Source organism: Anser brachyrhynchus, assembly GCF_964034855.1.
Source record: "Anser brachyrhynchus genome assembly, chromosome: 2".
NCBI classification, from domain to species: domain Eukaryota; kingdom Metazoa; phylum Chordata; class Aves; order Anseriformes; family Anatidae; genus Anser; species Anser brachyrhynchus.
In genome coordinates this window covers 15,225,129-15,252,405 of record NC_137695.1, presented here as the reverse complement: position 1 = coordinate 15,252,405, position 27,277 = coordinate 15,225,129, and the positions used below count along the sequence as shown (strand labels likewise).

Genomic DNA, 27,277 nt, shown 5'->3' with positions numbered 1-27,277 from the left:
ACAAACAAACACAAGTACTTTGCACCACCATTATCTATCCAGTAGGGAAAAAATCCTCAAAATTCCTCTTTCAATTGTTGCACTTGGCGATAATAAAGCTGAATATCTTGTCACTGAGATCTCTAAGCATGTCTCTCTAAATGTCATTCAAAATATTGTATACCTACATGTTACTATGCAGTATATTTCAAAATAATTATTTTCTATTTTAAGGGCCAGTTAAAATTCACATTTTATACCTAGTGAGAAACAGGAAAAGTTTCTGCAGAAATGAACTTACACTTTTAAATTATGTAATGTGAACATGCTTATGCATGCCACATACTGCAATTTATAGAAGCATCTTTGATCGAGAAACACCTGGGTACTAGGCACAACAATGAAGAGAGCTAAGGAAATGTGTCCAGAGGCATTGAGTCCTATAAATGATGAAAATCACTATCTGCATTACTAGGCGGTGTAGAAGAAATTCGGTCTAGTAGTGGCAGATTTACAAATAATAAGATATGTCCATGTGACAAGCATGTAATACTTAAATAAGAGCAGGATCAGAACTTTTTATGAATAAAGTCAATGTCAAGTGCCTTTTGACTTTAATGGTTCTGGCTCAGGCTCATAATGTTTTACATTTAATTGCAGCAACTATTTCAGAGATGTCTGCACAGTTTAGCAAGGTTTTGAAGCATATGCTTAAAAGCTCTGATGAATCAGAGCCTGAACGAAAAAATAACTATTTAGTCCTCACATTCACACCCACAAAACAGGGAAAAAATGATCTCCACACAACTAAAAGGTAAAATGGATGAAGTCAATACATACTCCTAGCATTTACAGCAGTGCAACTTGTAGATGAATATGAACCACCTAAGTTTGAAAACACGCTCCGAGTGACTCAACTCAACACCTTTCATAATCAGATCATAAATGGCTTTCCCAAGGCCACACAGGGGTTTCTGGCTCACTAATAGTCAGCACGGGCTCTGAAGGCTAGAAAAATGTGGTTTTACTAAGTGAAAATTTTCTCTAGCAACATCTGTTAATGCAGCTCACGTTAGTTAAGGATGACCAGCTCCATCCTGCCGAACAAAATGTATCATGTGGCACTTCCTTCAAAAGGGGTGAATTTCTAACACTATTTGTTTTGGCTGCATGTTCTTTTTTTTATATGAGCTTGCTTTGATCAGCATACATAAAGCTTCTAATAAAGCTGAATATCATTTTCATGTAAATACAGCCCGCATGCATACATTCATTTGAAGTCCTGAGAACACACTGAAACTCCAAAGTTAAATAAAACTTGGAAAGGGCATTCTCATGTAGAGGATGGTGTGGTCTGACACAGCATCAGCAATCACAAATTCTGGAGATCAAATCCCAGTGTTTCAACTGCCACCATGTTTAAGGGCGTTCTCCTGCTGCCGCTATCTGTACTTAGCACCTATCTTCCACACACATTTCTTATGGGGATTATTACTGTATGTTTGCATAGTATCTGGAATACAAGAGGTGCTATTTAGCACCAAAAATTACTTACTCTCTGACATCATGAAATCCCACACCTTTTTAGAGTACAAACGTCAGTCTCCTAAATAGTGTCATCAGTTTTCGTGTTCTGGTTTATTTCTATTATTAATGATCCACAGGTGTTTTAGAAATTAGGGAACATGCAGATCACAGGAGTTTGAATACATCCATTTTGCACAAAAGTATTCAAAAGCCCCACTGAAGATCCATAACTAGAAAAGCCAGAGAGCACAGAGGAGTAACAAATACCCCTAAAAATGTCTCATTTTAATATTTTTCAACTACATTAATAGAAGACAGAAGGTGAATTTAATGCAAGTCATTAAGCATTGCCAAATGCAATTTACTATATTCTAGAATACTTAACAAATAAGGTTTCTGGAATGACAGCTGATCCTTAAAAGAATGTAACCGTCTTCTGACCCTCAATGTTATTAAAATTCCACTTATTAATCCTGTCTTATTGCCCCTTTGTTTTCATAACATTTTCATCAAGGATTAGGGAGATATTGTCAGGCTGGAAAAGCTTACATTTTCTTCTGTGATTCAGAACAGCTGCCATTCTTGTTTGGATAACCCTTCATCCATATTCTTAGTTTTACCCTTTGTGCCTTCCAGCTAAATCATACAATGCACCTTCATTTTACAAGTCTTCCTTCATCCATTAGCAGCAGGAAATTAATGCAACAATCTACTTCTACTGCTATTTACTTTTTTTACAAATAGAATACATTATCCTGTAAGGCGCTGTGCTCACCTACTCTTTTAACTGCAATTGTATTTGAAGACCTTTACAATTTCTTATAAAGATACAGGTTTAAAGGTTTCGAGCATGATCAATTCCACAATATCTAATCTCTATTTTCTTTACTGTAATGCTCATTTTCAAAGAAGTATATGAATAGCAAGATACGCTGCAGAAGTAAATGTAAAAGCATCTGCAGGTTTTAAATGGCCTCTTACTTTATGCTGTATTTTTTTTGCTCATATTCGGATAAAAAAAAGTCCCTCAGCAATAAGCCATTATATGCGGTCTTGAGTGCTATGCTATTTAAACATCTCAGATTTTCAGCTATAAAAGCTTTTACAGAAGACAGATAGACTTTTCAAGAGCCCAAATTACAGGTATGACTTGTCCACAAGAAGAGCTGCAACATCGAAAAAGGCAAATGAGGATGAAAAAATTTTATCGTTTTATACAATCATTAAAACTGTGTTTAAAAATACAGAGCACAATTCCCAGACATAAGAAGAAATAAACTAATATAAACCACAGAAGAAGCTGACAGGTGCATATCAGCTGACAGGTGCTATTGCTGTTTTATTAAGATATTGCTGACACATTCATAACAGGCTCGAGAGACAAGAGAAATAAGAAAATTCATATACTTCACACCATTTGTGGTAATTATCTAGCTTTAAGAAGTGGAAGTGTACAGAGGTGGGCTTTTATTTTGCTCCTACTATAGATAATTACAGGACTTGTAAATTAAATCTTAGATCTGTATTAATTGTATACTAACTAAGCAATAAACAGTATTTCTTTGCCAAGAATATAAGCAAGTCAATAATAGAAATCAATGCACTTCTCATTAAATCTCATATTAAAATGTATAAAAGTAATTAGAGAATCAACCTAAGATGTAAAGAAATTATTTTTATTATGGATTAAACATATAAAGTAGAATGACTTTCAATATTTTTAAACGTGAAATTATTATAGTACACTGCCTTTGCAAGATACACATCATATTATGATATAAAAGGTATCCCTTCATAATAAAGAAGTCTTAACTAATTCTTGTTGCAAAACCATTAACACTAACAGGGTAATACAAAGACCTGCCTTGTCCTCTAAATAGATTTTAAAATTACTGTATGTTATTAGGAAAATCAAGAAAATACAAAGAAGTATATTAGAAGGCTCCTAAGTACTTACAAAAATATAAAAATAGAACCTTTCTCTTACAGACATAGAGATATTTACAGTGAGAATTATAAATTAAATTTTCAAATTGGAATTTCTTCATCTTTGCTAAATTTAGCTTTTTTTTCAGCTATCTCAGTTGGTAGCTAAATTAATATTAAATCTTCAAATGAGCACAGCTATATGCTGATTTGGTCTTAAAACAATTAGCAAATTTCCACAAATGGGCTTGGAGACAGCACAAAACTCCATCCAGAAGTAGAAAAGTTTAACAAATAATATCTACAGACTTCCTTCCTGAAACAGGAGCAATTACAAGTCTAAAAATAGTGAAATCTAAATGTGATGGAAAAAAAAAAGAAAAGATTAATATTAGCAGTAGCCAAAAATTAAACTAAAGATAAAGATGTAACTGCAGTCATCTATTTTTAACTTCTTACCAGTCTGTTGACTCATTAATTGCAGCTTTAGCCCATCCACCAGCATCAACAGTGCCAAATCCAACATCATCATGGGAGCTAGATGACGACTGGTCAGAGAGATGTGGAGGGAGTACTGACAGCCTGTCATCTTCAATAATGACAGTGTCATCTTGGGGCATGTTCACTGTTGGAGACAGCTGATATTTACCTGAAAAAACAAAAGGAAATAAAACAAAAATGAAAACTAAATCATCGCAGAGAGTACCTTGAATAACTTATAAACACAACCAATAAAACATCATGTCAAACAGCAATCCTACTGATAAGAGCAACGTAACACAGATAGTAACATTAGCCATGACTCACTTTGTATACATAGGCCTATGCAGAGGTCTGAAAAGTAACATACACCGCTTGTACCTGCAGCCTACTGCAAGAAGTCAGCATCTTCTCTTGCATCAAACACTTCTGAGGTAATGAAGGGAATGCGTACATAAATATTATAAACCCACTACCACTGCTTCTTTTCCAGTGATAAATATATACATATAATTGTGTTTTCCAGTATTTCAATTCATTCTGCTGCATAAGTCTGTGTATCAGTTTTCAAACTGCTGAGTACAGAGTAGAAGCAACTTTTAAGCTTATAGAAAATTTTGTTACCAAAACAAACTAAACAGCCATAAAGACTACCAGAAAGAGTAACATTTTCATTGCAATGCTTTGGTCTAAGCTGAATAAATCTGTTTTCAGGATATATGCATGAGATACAGAATTGAGAGAATGGGGATTATCTATCATTATTTGGAAGACGGTAGACACACAGAATTATCACCATTCCAGTTCTTAACTCGAAATAAACAGGTTATTTCACTATTTAGAAACACTAAGCTAAAACTTGCTGTAAGGAAAAAAAATAATTTGCAAACCTGAATTAAAATTATAGTTATCTTAGGCAATGGCAACGTATTAAGTGTGATTCCTTCATATGAGATGCACATATTATTATTTTTCTCTGAAAGAATCTTTAAAAATATTTTTTCCTCCTGGATCGTCCTTGCTGATCCTCACGCAAAAAAAAAAAAAAAAAAAAAACAAAAACAAAAACAAAAAAAAAACTACCACTTAAAATGCTTGGTCCTAACTTTCACTACACACAATAACACAATATTATTTCTAATGAAAGATCATGACATTACATGAATTTTACTACTGGATATGTATTACTTTCTAAAACAATTAGAAAATTGTCACATCTCATGAGGGGAAAAGCCCTAGCTTAATCAACCATTACGCTGACAACAAACTTGACTATTCTGATGCACTGCAGGAATAACATACAGGAAAATTCTGATTTCCATAACATGAGCCGCTTGTATGGATACGGCAAATATTCACCCTATATTTTTACTACAGATATGACAAAGTTGTCAGACTGCATGCAATTAGGTGAAAAGTACTCCCCTCCTGTCCATTCCCCACCCACCCACCCACTTTTTTTTTTTTTTCCTGGAAATGTTTCAGTTACTGTTACCACTTTTTTGCAATTATAGGGAAAAAAAAAAAAAGGCACGCATAAAGAGTAATTAGCTAATTACTACATAGCTAGCTAAAATCATCAGTGCACTAGATAATACATTTTGTATAGCTTTCCAAAGGGGGCAAAACTGGCTTCAAAAGAGATCTTTGAAAAAGGTGAAAGTGGCTGGAAGGAAAAGGTCCTGCATAGCAAACATATCATCACTGTCAAAATGAAATGAATGGTTCAGTTTGCATAACAGCTGATTCTTTGCCCAGCAATAGCTTCTTTGATGGACAGGTTAATGTTTAGCGTGGTGATGTACTTCTTTCCAAACATAATGCCTACAAGATTGTTAACTCTGTAGTTAATAATGTCTCCAAAGAATTGATTGAGAAAAGGTATAACCTTACGGCATTCTGCAGATTGAACTTCCCATTTGAGAGGCTCAAGTAATTCAGTAACATTTTTAACTTTTCACTACCCTTCTTTAAATCTGACAAGGGTGAAGAGTGACATTTTAATAGTTGCTTTGGAATTAAGCAGAAAACCCATCTGACATGCCTATGCTTTTCACTGCAGATGAAGCTAAAAGCAGGTGAAAGGCTTCACCTCCAGCAGATGGTTAGCCATACCTCAGCAAAAGGCTCGGTATGTCCTTTGTAGAGAGCTCAGCTGAAGTGGACAGAAAATACCCCTTGGAGAAAGCAACTCTGCAAGTTTTGTGAGAAACATTACAAGGAAACATCAAAGAAACTTCAAACCTAGTAATCATCACTATATTTGACTGATCTACAAATCTGAGACTTTACTTGAGCTGCCGACAAACCTCTCCGAAACAACAATTTTCTCTCAGGCTAGAAAAGTGCTATTAAATTTAGAATCTGAATACACTTCAAGTCCAGTTCTGCATACATTAATTCAAGTTCAGTTCTGTAGTAATATGTAGTATTGTGTACACTGCGATGAGGAAGGGAAATTCTTCCTTTCAAGTGTGTCTCACATCAGGACAATGAGGCTCAAATTTCTTGAACAAGCTACAGAACAAAACAACCGTAGCCAGGGGACCATACCTAAGCCTAGGGTAAGAAGGGTTCCCATCTGTCTGTGTGGAAAAAGGAATCTCAGAGCTCCAATACCAAATGGATGGTCTTCAGGTCTATGAGGACTTTCAGTTTACAAGGAAAAATATGCCATAAAACAATGCTTCAAACTTGATCAAAAATGGTTTGGATCTGAATTAAGCCACCAATATAAAGTACTCCAAAACAAACAAACAAACAAACAAAAAACCTGAGCATACACAATAAATAAAATGATCAGCTGGCTTTCTTCCATAGAAGGCAACTACTCCAGCTCCCAGAAGGTCCTATTAAATCTTAAAAATCCTTGAAAGTCTGTTAATCTCTTTGTTAAAACAATTTGGCTCCCATACTACGCTGCACTGGGAAGACCAACTCACCCTTCTATATCTGGCCCGATTCTTGTATACAAGATGAGAAAATACTTATAGAAATAATAATAAAAGAAAATAGTGATGGTGATGATGGCAATAGCTATAAGACTTCCTACAGGAGCGATACGGAGGATTGGGCAATAAGAAATTAGAACTTCTCCAGATCTTATTTATTTTTCACTAACAGCATATTTGTCCCCAACACTAGAGTGAGTTATGGCAAAATTTCCCCCAGATAGACACATCATTTAATTTTCCAGGCTAATTAAAGGTGTGGGATTGGGAATAGATGCATGAGGAATGTCTAAGGACATAAATGTCTCCACAATATCCAGGCTTTGGATCTCCAGAGAGTACTCAGAACTGTCAAGACTGTAGTAGACCACCATGTTCAGCTCAGATTCACGGCTGGGGAACTGCATTCCGCTTGTAAAGGGTTATGTTCATTTCATCGGCACAAACACTCTACATCTCTAGCTTTTTTTTATTATTTTTTAGTGCTTCCTCCTGATTCCTATCCTGACGATAGCAATTATTTGTGCAGAGAACAAAGTACTTCCTGTTGTGCAGTAACTATCATTTTTTACCAAGTTCTGGAGGATACTTCAGGATGAAAAGCCGATTCAATGAAAGCCATTGTTATTTTGTGTAACCTCTGAAAAATAACTCTGTTTAGTCAGTGCTAGCAACAAAACCCACTATGTTCGTAAAAAAAAAAATATCAGCAACTGGAAGAAAGAGATGAAAGAGGACTTTGTACTAAACTGTATTTTGAATAAGAATAATTTATATAGACAGCAGCTATGTATTTGCGTATTGCAAAACTCAGGAGCATAATGGATTCTATGCAAGAATGGTGTATCAGAAGGAAAGACTTGAATTTTTAATCACAGAGACAAGCAAACTAGCATAACAGTTATTTCAAATGTACTACCATCATGCAACCTGAAAGCATTAAAAATGAATAAATAAACCTAAGGGTTTACCATAGGTGTCTAATTCTTAGAAGAGAGTATCTGCATTGTATCATTCTCTGAACACAGAAAACCATTCTGTACGTACAAAAACATCATTCCCTGAATATAAAGAGTTATCACCTCTCTTCTTCATCAAAAAAAAACAGTTAAATAAATATCAAGTGAAGAAGCATAAGAAAATCTATAAATTTATAGCAATAATCTTCTAGAGATGTAGATCAACATAACAATCATCCGAAAAATTAAAAGATTTGTGCTGCCTTTCTCCAGTAAGCAAATATTACTTTACATAACTCAAATGGCATTCTAAAATGGGTATTTCATTCCCACTCTCACAGCAAGGCTCTGACAAGCAGTTCTGCTGTCAGTTATAGGTTGAAAGAGTAAAGCAAACCGTTTTAAATACCTTCCCTGAAAATTACATTAGGTATATTTAAAAGAAACAAAACTCATTTAAAAGTTTTGTTCCAACTTTAAGCAATGACCGAGGAGAGCAGGAATTTTCCAGACCTTAAGACTATCACTTTTGAATAGTTGAGCTTGGGAAAGAAAGCACTCAAAATGCATCAGTTTTATCAAATAGCAAAGGAATCTGAAAGCCACAGTACTTAGCACATGAAATCAAACTGGGATTTTTGCTTGCCGCCAAGTACCAAGAGTTTGCATAGTTAACTCTATTGAGGGCTGAATAAAAAGACACCAAGTGATTCAGAGAGCCCCGAAGTCAGATGGCTCCTCAATACCAGGAGAGCACTCGGGGGAATCAGCACTACAAAAAGTGCTATAAAAGCACTCCTTTTTGCTTCTTTTCATGGTCAGAACCAGGATGGGGAGGGCCAGGCCCCTGGACTTACTCAGCCAGACTATTCCTCTAACTGATCCTTGCTTTTAGGCCGATTTTCAAGAGAGGAGGAAAACTTTTGAAGAGTCACGGAACACTGCCTTCTCAGGAGAATAAAGGGAGTTGTCAGTTTTCTCCTTATGTATGCTAGTCCAGCAAGTCCACCGGATAATAAAGGAGCCTTACAAACTGTAGCTACCTGAACCAAACAATCTGTATATGCCTCTGCCAACAGGTAACAATGCTGCTCTGTTGTACAGCACTGCAACAAAACATGCGTGCAATAACATCACAAAAGACTGTAAACACTGTGGCTTTAATGTAGTGGGTTTCTGATTCATTCAGAAAAATTAGCATATTAGAAAACTGACCGCTATCTGAAAACTGGCTTTAAACATGACAGCTTTGTAAAGCCGACATGACTGCAGAAGGGAATGACGCAGTTCTGGCAAAACCAGTTTTCAGTTACAGCAGACCACATTTACTATGAGATGCAGGCACGATTTGATCTTTCATGTGCTTCCAACTAAAGCATCAATGGATTTAAGTCACAACCTATTCAAAACCAACTTTCTACATGGTTCCCAGTCTCTGAAAACAATAAATAAAGAATGAAACAGAGGAAATCGAGCCATATATTTCAGATTATAGAGTTAATACAAAATGCAGGATAAATTTTTTACCCCTATCTGTATGTTGCAGAGGTATCCAAAAGCACTCGATTTTAAAGGCTTTGGAAAGACTTTTGGTCTTTTGTTGAAACATATGTTATTGGCTACCACTAAAGGGGTGACACTAGACTGCTGAAGCACTGGTTTGATTCGGCATGGCAAGTTGGGTGTTGCTTTGATGGGGCAGTACACTGCATTGCCTGATGCACGTACACGCAGACTCTCTCAGGGTTTCTTCTCCCATCACTGGACAAGGTGTTTAAGCGCTAACTCCTTAATGCTTATAGGAGTTGGACTTGTAAATCCTCTCCCACACTGATGGGAAAAGCAGAAGGCAGTGCTTTGAATATATTTTATCTAAAGCCCTAACACCACAAGAGCCAGTCTCTTAGGAAAAGTAGTGCTAAAGACTTCAGATTATTTTACCGTTCCTTAATTTTTTCAACAAATATGTAGTTTTTTAAAAATGTTATCTTTAATAGCATACGTCTTTGGGTGAAAATGTTTCATGCTCCAGTGATTCTCAGGTACACTATTATTCTTCCAGCTTCCAAGAGATATAATGCAATAGAACAGAATGTGATTTGTTTCTAATTACTGTTGTCCAGATGTACTAAAGAAGACAAAAGACCTAAGTGATGAAGTATTTTAAATAGCAAATTTGTGGATTTTTAAGGAGTTTAATGTTATTCTGCTACTGCAAACATAAAACCAACCCCAAATTAAAAAATAAAAATAATTAAAACAACAACCCCAAGACATAGTGAAAGATATATACAAACTGTTGACTGGAAAAAATGTAGACGTTCATTTTTCTAAGGCTGAAAATCAACCTTAAGTAATTCCAAACTAAATTCACTGTTGCTTTATATCCAGTTTGTAGCAGCATCTTCTAACGTAATCTGTGTGTCAAGCACACTAAAAAAAAGTCAAAGATTTAATGGCCATTTTTTATGCTCATAACTTGCAGCTCAAGCAAGCAATCGTAACATCTTATGTCAAGTGCTATTTTAATCAAACTGCCTTTTGTGTTTTAAATTTGAAGATCTTTTCAGACTAACTCCATCGTAGTCAGTAAATGCAACCACTCCTGTGGCAAGAAAAGTCTTTATTAGTTAGCTCTGTACGCAAGAAACTGAATTGCTGCGGAACAACCACTATTAACCTCATTATCCGCTGGGGCCATGAAGACAGAATTTGCACAAAGGATGCTTAAAATTAGTTATAAGGTTTTAAAATTGGTGTCCTGTGAATAAAAGAATTCAAACAAATTAATGAAATACCCTAATAAGCATAAATGGGTACAAGTTACCTTGTTTATTTCTGTATGACTGACAAGGAGGAGAACAACTGCTGAAATTAATTATAAATTCCTTATAGAAAGTGATGACTTTTCCTCTGAACGAAGCTAGAAACTAGACCAACCAATAACTTCTTGTCCCAGATCAGACACTGCAAAACCACGTTAAGTGCTCCTGTGATTTGTTCTATGACCTACCATGGGATAAGAAATTCACTTTATGAATCCTTTTATTAGCTTTCTTTCTCACATTATGTATCCAGAAGGCTTGCTTGGAACAATTTTAAGGCATTTTTTAATTTGGTCAGTACAAACCTCCATGTTCCCCGACTCCCACACAAATATTGCATTAGTCACCCTTCCATGGATCCCACAAGAGATGAAAACAAGGCATGATTAGTGGAACTCACCCATGATCCTGCTCAGCGCTGCATTCCTCGTGGGCGACTCGCTGAGCCCCTCGATCCCGCTGTACAGGGAATGGGAAATCCTCCGCTCCCTGTCGTCCAGCAGCGTCTCTATGGGCAGCTCTGGCCCTGAGGGGCTCCCAGGTGACTCCAACTGCACAGAGAGAGGAAAATTAGCGCTGAAAGTCCATTTAGCAGCATGGGGGAACTCTAACAACTTGCCTAAGGCCTAGACCTGTCCGGGCACCAAATGAGCTAGAACTTCTCACCCTGGACAAATATAATTTGCAGTGACAGCTCTGCTTAATGACCAACTTTGTAAGCCACTTTGCTCTGCACCTCCTACGGCGCCCTGTCAAATTTCAAATACTTCAGCAGAAAATTGGTTAAAAAAAATAATCAACAAACCGCATTGCATTTTGGTGTCTCTTTGTTACAGAATTTCTTAAGCAGACAGTTTGGGCTTTTTTAGTGTTATGAGGCAGACAGCTGGGCCATCTTTCCCACCCTGACAGCCTGTCAGAACAAGACTCCTGTCAGGGGCACAGAGCACGAACTCCTTTTGGAATTGGGCTGCTGGCGCTCTTTGAAGAGGCACAATTTGCTTTCAAATGTAATCATCATGGAAACCCCCATGAAACTCCATCACACATATTAGCAACCAATACACAAACATTGACGCCTTTTACTTAGGGGAAAGAAAAAAAAAAAAAAAAGAAAGAAAAGTCAGGCTTCACATTACATTTTAATATATTTTTTTTCTATTTGTGATGAGTTCTTTGCTCTGCCTTTCCTGGCCACAGTGTATGGAGACCTCACATGCTTCGTTCAGCCTGATCCCTGGCACTGCTGCGGCATGCTGCCAGAGCCACAAAAATCACAACTGGCAAGCCCTCGGCTGCCTGACCCTACTGGGGAAGCCGGTCCCTGCCCTCCAGGACCCCCAGCAGACCTCCATGGGGCATTAAGAGCCAGATGAAGTAGGTGGTGGAGGAATGGATGGAGACAGCCTGCTTGGCACAGGGGAGAAGTTGGCGTGTGTGGCCTTTTCCCCGTCCCAGCTGCCTTCCATCAGAAGGCTCCTTCCTCTGTGCGACTTCCCAGCTCAGCCTTTGTTTGCAGAACCTGGTCGTCCCTTTTTATTCTGCGTGTGCCTCTCAGATTTTTCCAAAAGAGAGGAAATACTGTCTTTTCCTCAGAGAGCCAGAGAGATCTCAGTGGAAAGCAGAACCCGTGCACGGCAAAGAAAGAAAACAATCTGACACCACCTCGCTGGGTTTAGACACCCCATTAGCTACGGGTGCTGCCAGTGTAGCTCCTCAGAGCAGGGTGAACAAACAAACGCCTGCGCTCGTCCGTCAACTCAGAGCTTGTTTGTCAGCAGCCAGTAACCAGCTGGGGAGATACAAGGCCTCGTGCTCCATCACCCAGCCCCTCACCATCCAGCCCTCCCACCTGCCGGGCTCTCAGCTCTCCTGAGCTCCAGCACCCTTCTGCTGCCTTGCTACTGCTCCCGCATGAGCTCCCCTGAGAGCGTGAAACCAACCAAGTGGCATGAACTGAATCCAGCTCTATTAAATAGAATAATAATAAAGAAATGTAAAAAATAGATTTGTTTTTCACGGTAATTGTATGAACTCACACATCAAAGTATTACCTGTTTTCACCAACACACCTTTTCATTTTGATGTGCAAAGTTAAATCTCAAGAACAATATGCCTACACAACTCCCACAGCACATATTTTATATGTACTGAAATCCAGCAGGGACCAGATACTGCAAGGCATCGAGCACGCTGCAAACTCTTTGAAGCCACGGGGAATGCTTATTTCACTGGGCTGGTCTCCGAGCAAGCACAAACGGAGGAGTTCATAGCTTCCCGAATTATAATAACAACTAACATGTTTGTTGTGTGTTTTTTTCTTTAAACAGCTGCCCGTTATTAATCACTCTGCCCGCAATTCCCAGATGACTAAGAAGTGTATGCCATGAAAGATTTCTAAAAAATCTGCTCGGAGGGCTACAAAGCCCTCAACCACAGTCTTCAGAGAGTGGCTTTGAAGTCAGCCCGATGGACGAACAACTTTTGACATTTGGCTGCTGGCGGGCGGCCAGGGCCACAGCGCGGGCGGAGATTTGCAAAATGCCGCATGCCAGAGTCACTGAGACCACAATCGGAGGTCGCGGAGCCTGTAAAAATTATTATTTCTGTTCAAAGCCATCATCTGTTTAATATAAATGAGATATTTAATGAAGTTCCAAATTGTAGACTTATCTTTCCCAGTTTGATAAGCACTGGGGAGATTTACTGCATCGGAGGGTCAACACAATTACAATTGGAGGCACGTCAAGCTGCAGGAGAATAATAAACTTGCAGTGCAAGTGAATTAGACTCAATAAGGTTCAAATTGTGAAATGAGGATTTGTTTTATTAGTTTTTTTAAATTGCAGATTACAACTGACAGCTTTACTGAAAAGTAAATTAAACAATATTTGTAGCTTCTGTTATAAAGAAATCCAAGGCAAATTAAAAAAAATAGAAATGCTAAATTTTGAAACATTAATAAAAAAAGTACAGAAACATTAGACTATTTGAGAGCCTAAATTTGCATAGTAAATGTATTAAATGCTAAACTAACCTTTATTTCACTGCCTTTAAATAAGGTGTGAAAATATCAAAGTGCTTTGGGGTTTCTTCTCCCAGTGCTATATTAATGACTTTATGTAACAAGTGTCCAGCTTTTAGTGAGCCATATCACGCAGCCCTTGTTCGTGTGACAACCCATCAAATTTCAAACTCGTTTGTAGGAAGGTCTCAAGAGATTTTTAGAAAGATACTGACAAGAGGAAAGCTCAGAACCAGAGAAATGTATAGAAATTTACACCTCATAAACTAGGGAAGTACAGGGTAAATAAAAGAAATAGCAGGAGTGCTGTGTTCAAATGGCTGCGTTTTGTAAAGTGAATCATGTGTTTTATCATTTTCATAGGGAAAACTTTTTCCATTTCTAATTAGCATCTCAAAAAGATGTGTTTAAACAAAGGCATAGCCAGCCAACTACAAAAACATTTTACAAAAGATACAATGCCTTTTATAAAATAACAAAAAATAGACAGAAATTACACAAGTGACTTTCACTCACACACACACACAAAAAAAACTTTTCCTTTAACTGCCAACAGAAAGTTTATGCAAGAAAAAAATACATTTAATTTGGAAATTGTGCTGTGGGAAGACAAAGAGATCGACAGTCCAAAGCAGGATTACAGTTGAAATAAAGAGCTGCTCTTCCTGATGCATTTCTATTAAAGAGCTTGAATTATACATTCCAGTTTCTTTCCTTAGCTGATATCGATGTTATCCAGTATAATTTAATTTGATTAACTGATAAGGAGTAGGTAATATAAACAAAGATGTATGAATTCCTGACCTTCATTAAAGGCCTGGCTAGGAAAGCAAGCCATGCAGCAACTGGTCCCCTGTTCTTCATACCAATAGCCAGCCACCCCAAGCAGCAGTACTGCTTGGAATGAGAATTCAGAGTCAAGGACTTGCTGAGGTTGGACAGCACCTCTGCACACCATCCAGTCCAACGTCTTGCTCAAACCTTGTCAGCGAGGGCGGGTTGCCCAGGGCCTTTTCCAGCTGGGTTTTGAATACCTCCAAGGATGGAGACTCTTTAGGCAATCTGAGCCAGAGCTTGACCACTCCCCCCGCAGAAGAGTTTCTTCTTATGTTTAAACAGATTTCAGTTTATGCCCATAGCCTCTTATCCTGGCACTGGGTAGCACTGAGAAGAGTCTGGAAGAGACTTCTTTACTGACTCTGTCAGGGATTTACAGACACTGCTAAGATCCCCCTGAGCCTCCTCATCTCTACACTGAACAGAGAGAGTTTCCTCTCTGGGTCCTAGCACTGATCTGTAATAAATGATCATATTAGTCAAAATACAAGAAAACCTTACATACTACAGATTGCCTATAGCTCCTTTTCTCTCCATTCTCTAAATATAAAAATAGAAACATTTTTTTCTTTCCTTTCCTTTTTTTTTCTTTTAAATAAAAAAGGTCTCCACCCTGGCCTTTTGTCATTCAGATAAGAACCAGCTGTTTGCTAAAGCACTATCTGTACTAACTAGACCAGCTGCTGCTTATCTAGATGATAAAAGGACAACTAATGTGGTCCTTTTTACTTAAACACCACCATCCATTCTAACTGAAGTTATGCACATAAATATGAAAAAAGTTTATACACAAGAACATTGCCAAAATATTCAAAGCATAAACAAACTTCTTTTCTTTTTTTTTTTCTTTTTTTTAAGGAAACAATAATCATACTCTCTTTTTCCTTTAGAAAGTATATTATCCAAATACTGGCATGCAAGTTATGGATTCTAAAGAAGCCAGTATACAAATTTGCTATTTACTGCACTGCAACCAGGGTACTGAAGCTTTGTGTCACACACAATTATTCTCCAAGCTTTCTTCTTCCTTTCTCATCAATGTACTGTGGCTAATATGTCCAAAATGCTTCAGCTTCCTTTTTCAACAGAGATAATTTTACAATAATACTACCAATATTAACTATGATTTGGGATACGACATTAGGGAGAAACTTTTCAAGATGGAAAAGCGTAGGTAATAGCCAGTAAAAGGTCAGTTTTGACTTATATGCACTATCATGCACTATTAAATGTATAATTACCACTGTATTTCTAAGAAATATTGCATTCGTGTTCTGATAATGCTAAAAGGCAAGCAGAGGACACAGAGCGCTTTCAGAATGGTGGGAAGGAACTCATGCACCTTTGCAGAAAGTAGTTAGGTGGTAGATTACTGGGTATGAGGAAGAACCTGGGCCAAGAGGGGACCTTGGACAGACCCAGGAGTCTGACTTTCTGGATAAAATGGTGGGCTCTGTAATAAACAGAAAGCTCACTGAGCATGACAGACGGAGGTCTGTGGGGAGGCACCACTGCTCTGTCAGAGGAAATCCTACCTCACTGACATGCTAAAGTTGCACAAAGATGCCACTAAGTTCTCCAAGCTCTCTCAGGCAATAAACAAGACATAAAATATTTGCATTTTCAAAAAGCCTTTCCCAAAGCTTCATATCAAAACTAATTTTTCATGGCACTGGACTACGTTTTCATTTTCCAGATCAAAAGCTGGCTAACGGATAGGAAACATAAATCAATCTTCAGGATGGAGAGGAGTCAGCTGTAAGTTCCCCCACGGATCAGGGTTGGAAACAGCTTAGGCTGATGAGCAGCTTTACCAATGACCTAGAGAAGGGAGTGAACAGTAAAATCAGTTTTTGGAGAAGATACTAAAGTCTTTTTGACAGTTAAATGAACTCCAGAAGGACTTCACAAAACTAATCCAGTGAGGACAAACAAACAAACAAACATAGCATATGAATTTCAAAGTAAGTAATGCATCGAGGGAAAAATGATGCTGAATGTTTTATATGTCCACAGACACAGGAAAAGAATAGATGTTCGCTTGTTTCCTTTCTTTTACAATGAAACCACTCACTCGAACATTCTCGCACTGATCTGCAGGTCAATTTACTTATACGGTTGATAAGGGCCTTGTATGGGCTGGATTCATGACTTTCTCCACTTTGTGGTATGCTCTGTTTTCGACTGGAGCAAAGATGAACAGACACAGACAGAAATTTGGGGGTCTGCAAGTCGTTCGCAAATCTTTTTTTCAGGCAAGTTTGGCAAGACATTATTTCTGTCAAGAAAGTGAGATAGACAAGAAAAACCCATGAAATCTCTCATTTTGAGGAAAATGGTGATGTGCTCTCTCTTAATGGCAGACAAGCGCTGACTGCGTGTGACATGAACAGAGTGCAGACAAGCAATCTGTGCCTGTAAGCTGTCCAGGTTGCAGGACTGAAAAGAGCAGGATTCCAAAAGTAACAATTACCTTTATTTTCTTGAATCAGCACATACTGCCACCAGCTGCACTGATCTGGCTGACAGTTGTGCCTAAGCGCTGCGTATGCATTACGGTGGTAGAGCCGGCAGCTGTTTGCCCATACAGGCTAATCATAATAATATCACTAATTAACTGAACACACTGCAAGGAGGCTCCAGTGCTTCTCCTTAAATCTTAAGCTCCTCAGTAATTAAAAAAATGTCAACCCTGAGTTAAAGATCCAAAAAAGCTGATGGCCGCATCCTGTGAAAACTGACCTGTTACACACTGGCCATATGGGATTATCAAGTCAATACCATTGTTATTCTTCCTGTTTTTGCCACCATCTGCACAACTTTGGAAATATAACTTAAAGTCTCCCTGCTTATATCGTCAAATGTTGAAGAGTCAACACAAAATGCTAATCACAGAGGGCAAGGCTGAAAGCTGTAAACATAGATTGGAACAGCGTATTTAACTTTTCTGAAAGGGGGCGGACAGAACCTTAGATATATACAAAGCCTGAGCTAAATGTTAGAAAAATGTTTTTGTTGCGCTAATCTAACAACATCCATCATATGCTCACTGTGTGATTTGGTCTGGAGTGGCTGAGATATTAAACAAAGCTTTGTGAGGTTTACACTAGTGTAGTCACAGAGTCAATGTTATTACTGTACTCTATGTAGAAGCAATGCGAACAGGAGAACAACTCTAACACTCAGCCTTGGCTTGGAGTTCATTCATAACTACCACTTGCTCCATGCTTTTATCAATATTTACTACAAGATAATTCACTTGAAAACCTGGATGGGTTATACTCTGTCTCCTGGTGAGTCAATGAAAATCCTTTTGACAGGCAACCCTTCAGTCCAGGAAAACCACAACAGCATAAAAATGCTTTTTACCTTCTGGGAAGTTTGTGGTCTCTTCTGAGTTTACAGTTATGTCAGAACTGATGATGTAAATGATCTCCTCACTACCTCTCTGAAGACAGGATAATACTCCTATGGTGTTTTTATGTGTGCTGTTATTGTTACTGTAAATGCTTTGGAAGCTGAGTCTATAACATGGGAACTGGTGAGGCTGCATGAGAATAATGCTTGCACAAAAAAGGAGTATCAGAGGTGACATCACTACATTTTGAAACAGTTTTATGTTCAGGTAAACTATGGAAGCCTAAGACTACTTTTTGATGAAAAAAAAATAGCTCCTTTGCAGCAGAAGGGAGGCAAACGCCCCTGCCTTTCTAAACCAACACCTAGGGATGGAGCCATCCTCCATTATAGACAAAAGCCTAAACATGAAAAGGATCACAAACACATGAAAATTCTGGCCTGAACAGAAACCCAAAAGAATGGCACTGTCACACCAATTCTCTCCCCCACACAATGCTTAGGGCTGATTATGAAAATGAATATTAACAATTAAAGAACAGTATTCATACTACTTCCTTAGAATCCAGTTCAAACTCTATTTCACTGAAGAGAAAAGATGAGTTGCAGTTGCTTATCTATCTCAAAAGAATTCGGTTTCATTTTGCAAATGTGAAAACAATTACTGGACTTGAAGCCAGAGGGGGGGAGAAGACAAGTAGAGCATTCTTTTATTCTTTTTTTTTTTTCCCTTGCCGCTGTTTTTTAGCAGCCAGACAGCAAATGTTTTTATCATCCAGACACTAAGCATAATTCTTTTTTGCATTGGCACTATCACCCCTTGTACAGATTCCACAGGCTAAATTCCCCTTCAGAGACATTTGAGGCTGTTCCGGAGCAAGGCAAGGAATTCCAGGAGGCAGAAGCCTGACCATGGCCTGCGGTGTGGGTTTGACCATGTCACTGGAATGGAATAAACAATTCTGTTGACTATGCACCAAGGGGAATGTAATCAGGCTCTATTCCACTAAAACCTTGAATCAACACAGGAAAGGAATCAATTGAACGGGATCCTTGTTTTTGTTATTTTATGGTGACACGTTTGGAGAACCAAAAGTGAGGCAAGGCATATGAAATATCAGGGAAAATAAAAGAGTTGTCAAAAGGCAAACATTTTGTTTTGTCTTTGAGCAAAAACAATAAAAACCCATTTCTGAGGAACAAGCTGCTAAAACGTATGATAGGGTCTGCCCTTATGAAGCTTTTACTTTTAGTCTGCAAGCTCATGAACTTTCTGCCAGTCAGATGTCATGTATTTTTGGCTCTACTACTAAAAATCTTGGCTGAGACCGTATACTTCTCTGGTAGCAGATACAAGAATATTCTAAGGGGACACCTATGTACCAGTGTGTCTAAGAAATCAAAGTTGCTGAAATAAGCATAATTTAGCTACTGCTGCCAGACACGGCCAATATCTTACGCTCCATGGGAAAGCGACCATCACTGTAAGGCTCAGTCATGTAGTGCTGCTCTCCAGCTAGGTACCAGCCCACACACCCATTATCTGGGGGTTGAACTGCCTGAATACTCTATTCATATGTGGTATTCATGTAATATGCATAAATAATATTACCACAGTTTTATGTCCATGCAACTTGTGCTTTCATCAAATTAAGATATGCAAAGAGTATTGACACTGTACTTCCTTTGGCTGAATATGATGACAGCAAGAATTCCTGAGAAAAAAATGTTACCAAAAAATTGTTTCGTAAAAATGATCATTGTACCAAACAACCGAATATCGCCACTTCCCCAAATCATTATGGCTCATCTCACTAACTTATTAAGGTGTTAGGAAATGCACAAACCCCCCCAAAGCAGGCCCAGACAAACACAGCTTCCCGCGCTGCTCCTGATACACATCCATTCCAGTGTATCTAGATCTGGTTCTAACATCACTTCCTACATCTCAGAGCACATACACTGTAGACCAAGCTGTGCCACTTTTGCCATGTGATTTCTGCAAAATAAGTTTGTAAATGTCAAACAGGTGTAGGGCAACAAACTATTCTTGATGTGAATGAGCATCAATTGTAACGGATTTAAGGAACAATGTCTTTGGTTCATCATTGCTGGATTTGCTCCAATTGTGTTCACAAACACTGTCTTAATACATTTGCTCTAGAAGACTTTTATTAAGAGAAGAGTGAACACCTTCCATAACCTTTCTGAAACAAACAAACAAACAAACCAAACCAAAACAACCTAAAATATTTCATCCTATGTAGAAACATATAAAATACACCTGAAATTAGGTAGAAATAAGAAACAGTCTACAAACTATAGTCTACACTCTCTGGGTCCAAGTTCAGAATTCTTGCTAAATCTTTACCAAATATTAAAAGGCCAGAATTATTTCAATACCAGGTGAGAATCCATGTGCCTCCAAACCGGCTTTCCAGCACTGTGTGTACACGTATTAAAGCTGTGTATAAGCAATCAAGAAGAGCTTAATACTTTCAGAAAGACTAGCATCTTTTTCAAACAAGATTTTATAAGAAGGTACAAACTGGATTTTTTTAAGATCAATTTTATGCATTAAAAAATAAACCATGCCCTTTCTCCCTAGGTAGGATCGGGGGAAACCCCTAAACCCATTTGTGCACATCATTTTCTGAAGCATGATACTCAAGAAAAAAATATTCCAGGTGAGACCTTGCTGGTGTTAGCAAGCGTGAAAGAATGACTTTTGGTTGTCTTAAGAACAGATGCCTCCCTGACCTCCCATTCAGCTGCACACTATTTAACACAGTGCATTTCTCCAATGTATCAAAACCATTTTGAAGTCTAACTCTATCCTCCACAGCATCTGCAGTCCCTCTCAGTATCACGTCCACATATTTCTACTAGAGAGCATTATTTACATTAATCTAAAAGATAAACTATTACAAATCATGAAAACATTTCAAAACATCAACACATTAACACAGTACTGGAAGAGACAGAAGCTGCAAACAATATCAGAAAAAGAATCACTACTTAGCCCTGAATTCAGTATTTCATACTTCCCTGCAACAAAGGCCAAGCCACAACATATTGAAAATCAGAAATAACAGAATTATTTGCATCAAGTTTTATAGAATCTTTACACAGAACTTTTAATTGCTTAGATAAAATATAGTAATGAAATATGAGTTCTACTCTTAATTAAAAAAAATTGAAAGCGACAAAGGAGCAAGTCAGTTAACACCAAGTCTATAAATGAAAGATTCAATAGACCTACATAAAAACCTCTGAAGAACAAAAATCACATAAGCAGTGGGATCCAATTACAAAATCAATATAGCTTTATTCAGTGTATCCTGTTATTCATTGATGAAAATACTCAAAAGAAAAACTTTATTGATCCGGTAATAAGGTTAGCATGTCTAACACTGAATTTCAGATCATTTTGTAATTCTCTCTTTCTTTAGTTCCTCAAATATTATTTTCCTACTCTCAGAGGAAACATGACATCTCTTATAAACACAAATACCTTTGAAGAAGTTAAAACTCCCAATTCCAATATCAAAAGTGTATTACCTCATTGCATTTACTTATTCGCCTCGCCACAATAAGCTGAATCATTCCTCGTTTGTTTCCTTCAGTGGACATGGACCTTCGTAAGGTTTCCATAGCATCTTGATTTGTTTTGCCCAATAATGATTCTCCATTTACCGCTATTAGTTGATCATTCACTCGAAGCCTGCCATCCTGGAAATTGAAAGGTTATATAGCCAGTTACACAAAACCCTCTATGAAAGAAGTGTAGTCTTCTGGAGAGAGGGGGAAGAAAACAACCAAAGAAAAATAATCAAATAACTATACTTAGTCCTAATAGTTTATAGCCATATGCACACTGGTGCAATAGCTTCTATTACAAGCATTGTAGGAAATATCTATTCCGATCATCTATAGATTTGTACTTAAAGCTATTATCATAATCTGCACAAATAGCACATATTGACGGAAGCTTGTGTCTGTCATAAGAATCTTTAAAGTCTGTTTAAATCATCAGATGCATAAAGGTGAATTTCTGTAGAAATCTAAATGTTACCTTTGATGGTGTAAATCAAAAATGCTAGTTAAAGAGCAATCTCTTCCTGAACCTGTGTTCATTTTCAAAACAGCCCAATTATGGAAAAAAGAGGAATACAAAGGTACACAGATGTTCCCTCTTACCTTGGATGCTGCTCCACCATTAATAATTGACTTGACAAAGATTCCTAAGTCGGCATGGTTTTCTTTTGACCGATTCCCTTTGACACTCACACCAAGTCCGGCTGATCCAGAGTCATTAAGCGGAACTTCAAATGTCAGGAATTCCCTGGTGCCATCAGGTGTGAGAACAAGCTCCTCTTCCTCTGCTTTCTGTCAGGAAGATTAACATGGGGTTATAGAAGAGCATTTCTCTTTGGGAATTCTCTTCGTTCCACAGCTATTAGCATTAAAAAAAGTGCTTTTAAGTACAATGCCATAATATTTTCCACAGTAATTATTTGAAGAAACATGCACAAATACTCTATTTTCAATCACCTGCAACTGACGCCTAGATTCAGAAATATCTTATGCTTGTGTCTAAGTGCTTCTCTGTCTAGTAAAATAATTGAATCACATGTCATTACTGAATGTGCCATTAACACCAACTCACACTTAAGGTACCTTACGAGCCAAAAAAGCTGCATCAGAAATATTTTCTGATTTGAAAACCTACAGAACTTTTAAAATATCATCATCTTTGTAAGCCATGGGGAGAAACTATGTGCAAGAAAATTAAATTCAAAAATCACTCATTCACCTCATTTTGTTTAAAACTAGCTGTGTTAGGAAAAATAGAAAATTACACAGCTGAGATCTGAAACAGCACATCTCTGCTATTGCCAGGCTTAGCATCAAATCCAGTTCAGAGTGCCAATTTTCCTGTCTTCCCTGGCTCTTCCCTTCTCTTCTGTCCTCCTACCCACATCTTTAGTTCTTCACTGCCCTCCCCACTCTGTTTTAGCTTGGCTGGGACAATCACAGGTTTTGAACACCTGGAATTACAGTCCCAGCCCAGCCAGTTCCCCTGACAAGAAGGTGCTCAGTGACATTGACCGTGCACCCAACAGCCGTGCAAGGGCAACCAAGTGCCTTCTCGCTTTGCCTCTGCCAAATTCGGGGTGGCCGGCAAGTGCCATGGGGACAGGCTGGGAGCAGGGGACCCCGGGATGCCCTAACAGAGCAGTGGCACGCGTGGAGGCAGCAGGTGTGGGTACAGTGCTGGGGAAAGGTAACGGTGAGCCCAAGTGTGCTGTTATTTTCTCACCCCCAAGAAGCAGCAGCAGTAGAACACCCACCAGAACGTGCATGTTAAGTCCCCATAGTCAGCAGTTCTTCTCTGGAAGAATTAATCTGGCCAATTTTCTCACAATCTCAGCAAATAAGATTTGCTAAGATTACCCCTCTTACTGACTTGGATTTTATACCGACTTTTTCCATGTCACTCTCATCTCTTTGCAAACCTCCCTCCTCTTATTTCTCTACTCCCAGACTCTGGGAGCAGGGCAGTACACATCACAAGCCAACTTTTGCCTGCTGAGCCATCCCTGTTTCTTAAGACCTACGGAAATGCAAAGCTGACAGGCTCTTCTGAAATCCAAACACAGACTACTGCAAAGATGGATGTGAAAGCCATGTGGAGTACAGCAGACTGAGATTATCAATTTGGGCACAAGCATGTTAGTTTTGTCACCATTGACCTAGAAATGCAATGTGAAAATGTCAGATGGGAAGGAAGTCAGATTGCTGAGAGCACTGCAACAGCCAAGGGAAGAAAAACAGGAGCTCTGCCTTTTCCCACTTGGTTAAAAGCATGAGCCTTAATGTGCTCACCAGCCCTTTCTCTCCCATTAGACACACACACATAACCATGTTTTTGTTATAACAAAGAACAATACTTCCTCAATTAAATGAAAAAAATAACACCCTCTCTCCAAGTGCCATAGCCAGGTTGGTTTGCTCAGGAATCCCATTTGCCAAACACATCTCTTGGCCTTGCAAATTAGCGTTATCTGGGCTGTCAGGATTGGAAACGTGCACTGTGGCCATGGAAAAAGTACTGGATTAAAAAAAAAAATAAAAACCACAAATTTTGGCAAAATTACAAGCCTAATTTTCCTGTTTAGATCACAAAAGCACTAGCTGCAGGGTACACTTGAGATGCACCTTTTGTCAGGTAGCTGCAGAGTAAAGCAATCCGAGCGAGAAGCGCATTACCTTTGAGTTTCCATAGCACTGATCACTTTCATTTTCGTTAATAAGTAATGGTAGGAATAAAAGCTAGTGAGCCAAAAGGGAGATAAAGCCAAGGCAGGATGTATGGGTAATCCAAAGAAGCACATAAGCTTATCGGATTTGTCTTTACTACTGTTATCATAATTTTACAATCAATCCCTCCTCTTCCCAGTAGTTTCTAACATTCTAAAAAATATGCAAGCACTTCAGCCACAATGATCTCCTTTCCAGTGCAGGGAACAAAACTCCTTCTCCACAGAGTCTGCCGGGTTTACTTCTACATGCCAAAGGGTCGTGCCTCAGGCAGCATCCCCAGGGACTTGGCTCAAGGCCGCTACGCTTCTTCTCTGCACTGAGACCAAGAGCTGCATTATCCCCTCAGCACTACCCCTGATGGGATTCTTCTGCTTGCTTATTTTCCACAGACTTAAATAAGGAGACAATCTAATACAAAGCTACAGACACCCAAGTGTGAAGATGAAACTGAATGCCTAAGCCGGGAGCAAACTACTCCTTGGAGCTGCACAGGAACGAGCAGATCGTGCACATGAACAAAAGAGAGACAAGCAGCCTCCTGGCTTGTACTGAAGCCATGAGAAAATTGCTCGACTCATCCAGAGAATAGATGACCATTACTGGGTTAACGCTAGATTATTTAGGGGCTTCATTGGGTATCCACAGCTTTTTTCAGCTAAGCCAGCTTGGTTCCCCACCTAACTGTGTCCACAGTTTTGGGGACATGGGAAGCCTTTTGCTCCATAATCTTTGCATCATGTCAGTATCATATGCTTAAACGTAGATTTTAGAAAGAGAAAGCAAGAGAGAGAATGAACATTTCTTTTTCATGCCCCACAACTTCTCGAAACACTTGCAAGACAAATGTGATATTTGAGAACTGAACCATTAAGATTCAAGGACTATGGATATGGAAGTACAGGCTGTAATATTTGTACCACTTCATGGTACCGAAGAAGGTCTAGGTATGTGTGACAAAAAGGAGCCATTCTCAGAGAAATTAGCAGCAAGGTTTTAGCCTGATACCTTGACATTTTAACCAAAGTTGGGGGGGGGGGGGTTGGCGGGAGAAGGAAAAAATGTATTAAGATTGGCTGAATCCTTTGTTAACCTAAGTGCTTTATAGTACAGAAACACTAAATGTACATTTACTCTCCTCGATAAACTAAACATCAACCACTACAAAAAGTAAAATTTACGTTGAAATTGTACTGAATATTAAGAATCTAAACGTGACAAACCATAGAAATTCCCGAATACAGCACAAAAATGCACAGAAATCTAAAATACACCATTTAAAAATTTAAACTGAGAACACAATCACTTCCTAATTGCAATAACTTCCATTTGATCTTGATATACTCTAAATTAACAGTTTCACTATGTCAATCAAACACCTCAATACTGTTTTCATGATAAGTTGATCTGTGAGAGAAATTTATTGCTTCATACACTTTGACAGACCAGCAGTAAATATGCAAGCAAATTTGTGTACTGTGAACACTAAACAACAAAATTCAACTCCCTTAAGATTTTTCACATATTATGTCCAAAACAATTAACAGCAGGACAATATTCTGTTCAAACAGAGTCTGCTGAGGAAAAGGTCATCTGAAATGACTTCAGCTGGATGAATGAAGCTGCTCAAGTATGTAATCTGCAATAAAAATTCGATTGGTGAAAATATCTGTAGGTGATTTTATTAATTTTTTTTTTGGCTTCAAATTCATACTTAGCACCAATTTATGCTAAACGACACTTGAGATAAGTTTTTCTCTTTTTGAATACAATATAAATATGTAGCAAATTTAAAGATAAACTTGATGACTGAGCAAAATTGTGGCAGTGTTTAGATATATTTGGAGATTTATTTTGATATATTATATATTAGATATATTTTGGAGATTTAAAACAAAAAAAAAAGATAAAAAGGGGGAAATTACTTTCCTCTTCTACATAAGAACTGTTTCTGATCTCATTAAAAACTTGATATAATTTTTAAAATGACATTAAAATGGACCTTGACACTAACGGTGCAATAAGCCTATTTCATCGTGTTAGTAACAGCATCTCCTACTTATCCTTTTATGTTTTAAACACTACAAAGAAATTTCTTGCTTGGGACTTCTTCCCTTCATAAAATCTCATCAGGGTTCAGCTGGTGAATAAGCAGCATGAGATGGGTGAAAAAAAAAAAAAAAGAAACCTGACAAAAAAGAAAAACCTCCTCCCACCTAACGGGGGAAACAATTTTCAATCAATCTGGGACAGGTTTTCAAAGTGGCTTGCTGCAGCTACAAATCCGGCTGCATTCTCTACAGAGAAGTTCATTCTCTTGCAAGCTTAGACATGCTGTCTTCTCAGCAGCTATTAAGCCACTGAAACTTGTCTGCAAGTTGCTTTGTGATTATGTGTGGAGAAAAGAAATAAGTTAATCATGCGACTCTAAGCAAAAATCCAATGCAGTGCTGTTTTCTTTCACAGAGGCAAATAATAAAGCTCTGCATCCCACACCTAAGGAGTAACTGTATTTCCAGACAACACAAATGGAGACATTTACAGGGCTCCTGTATAAACACATGTATGGCTGTACATACACAAACACACCCTTCGTATATAATGATCATGTTCATGTGATAGATTAAGCAACCATAGCACAAACCCCAACTAATGCCTCTGATGACCCCATCAACACTACTCGTTTTACCAGCCCTAAATCTTTCTCTGTCCAGTCTTCCCACATTGCAGCCCTAAGCCTATTAGCCCTTGTTTAATCCTTATTTTGTTGGCCTACCCAGCTTTTGCCTCGCAAATGTGTCATTTTGAATTTGCTTGACTGGAAACCCCAAGTTCTTGAAAGGTAAGTTTGAAGTTCCAGGGACTTCTGAGAGCCCACCAGGTCAAAGCAATGTAAGATATAAAAGCAAAAGGAATGGAATATGCAAAATCACAGATGTACTCATTTGGTTCCAATAATGGGGAACCAGCCGAAGGTCACAGCCTTTCCCAGGATAGTTTCAGTCTTTAGAAGATTTTAACATAGCATTCATTGTTTATTCCTTTCTCAAAAAGCACCTGTGAAACTAAGAAACCGTAACTTCCATA

At 38.2% G+C, this 27,277-nt stretch overlaps 1 protein-coding gene across 12 annotated transcripts in view; it reads right to left on the bottom strand.

Annotated features, from left to right (window-relative positions):
• PARD3 (par-3 family cell polarity regulator) overlaps positions 1–27,277 on the bottom strand; it is a 445,998-nt gene that overhangs the window by 156,477 nt on the left and 262,244 nt on the right. For all 12 annotated transcript variants that reach the window (XM_080583461.1, XM_080583469.1, XM_080583467.1 and 9 more), the window contains 4 exons: positions 22,067–22,255; positions 21,428–21,598; positions 11,048–11,198; positions 3,892–4,081 (listed from right to left, as the gene is read on the bottom strand). In XM_080583461.1, coding sequence (XP_080439587.1) covers positions 3,892–4,081; positions 11,048–11,198; positions 21,428–21,598; positions 22,067–22,255 — 701 coding nt within the window. The remainder of the gene's footprint in view (positions 1–3,891; positions 4,082–11,047; positions 11,199–21,427; positions 21,599–22,066; positions 22,256–27,277) is intronic.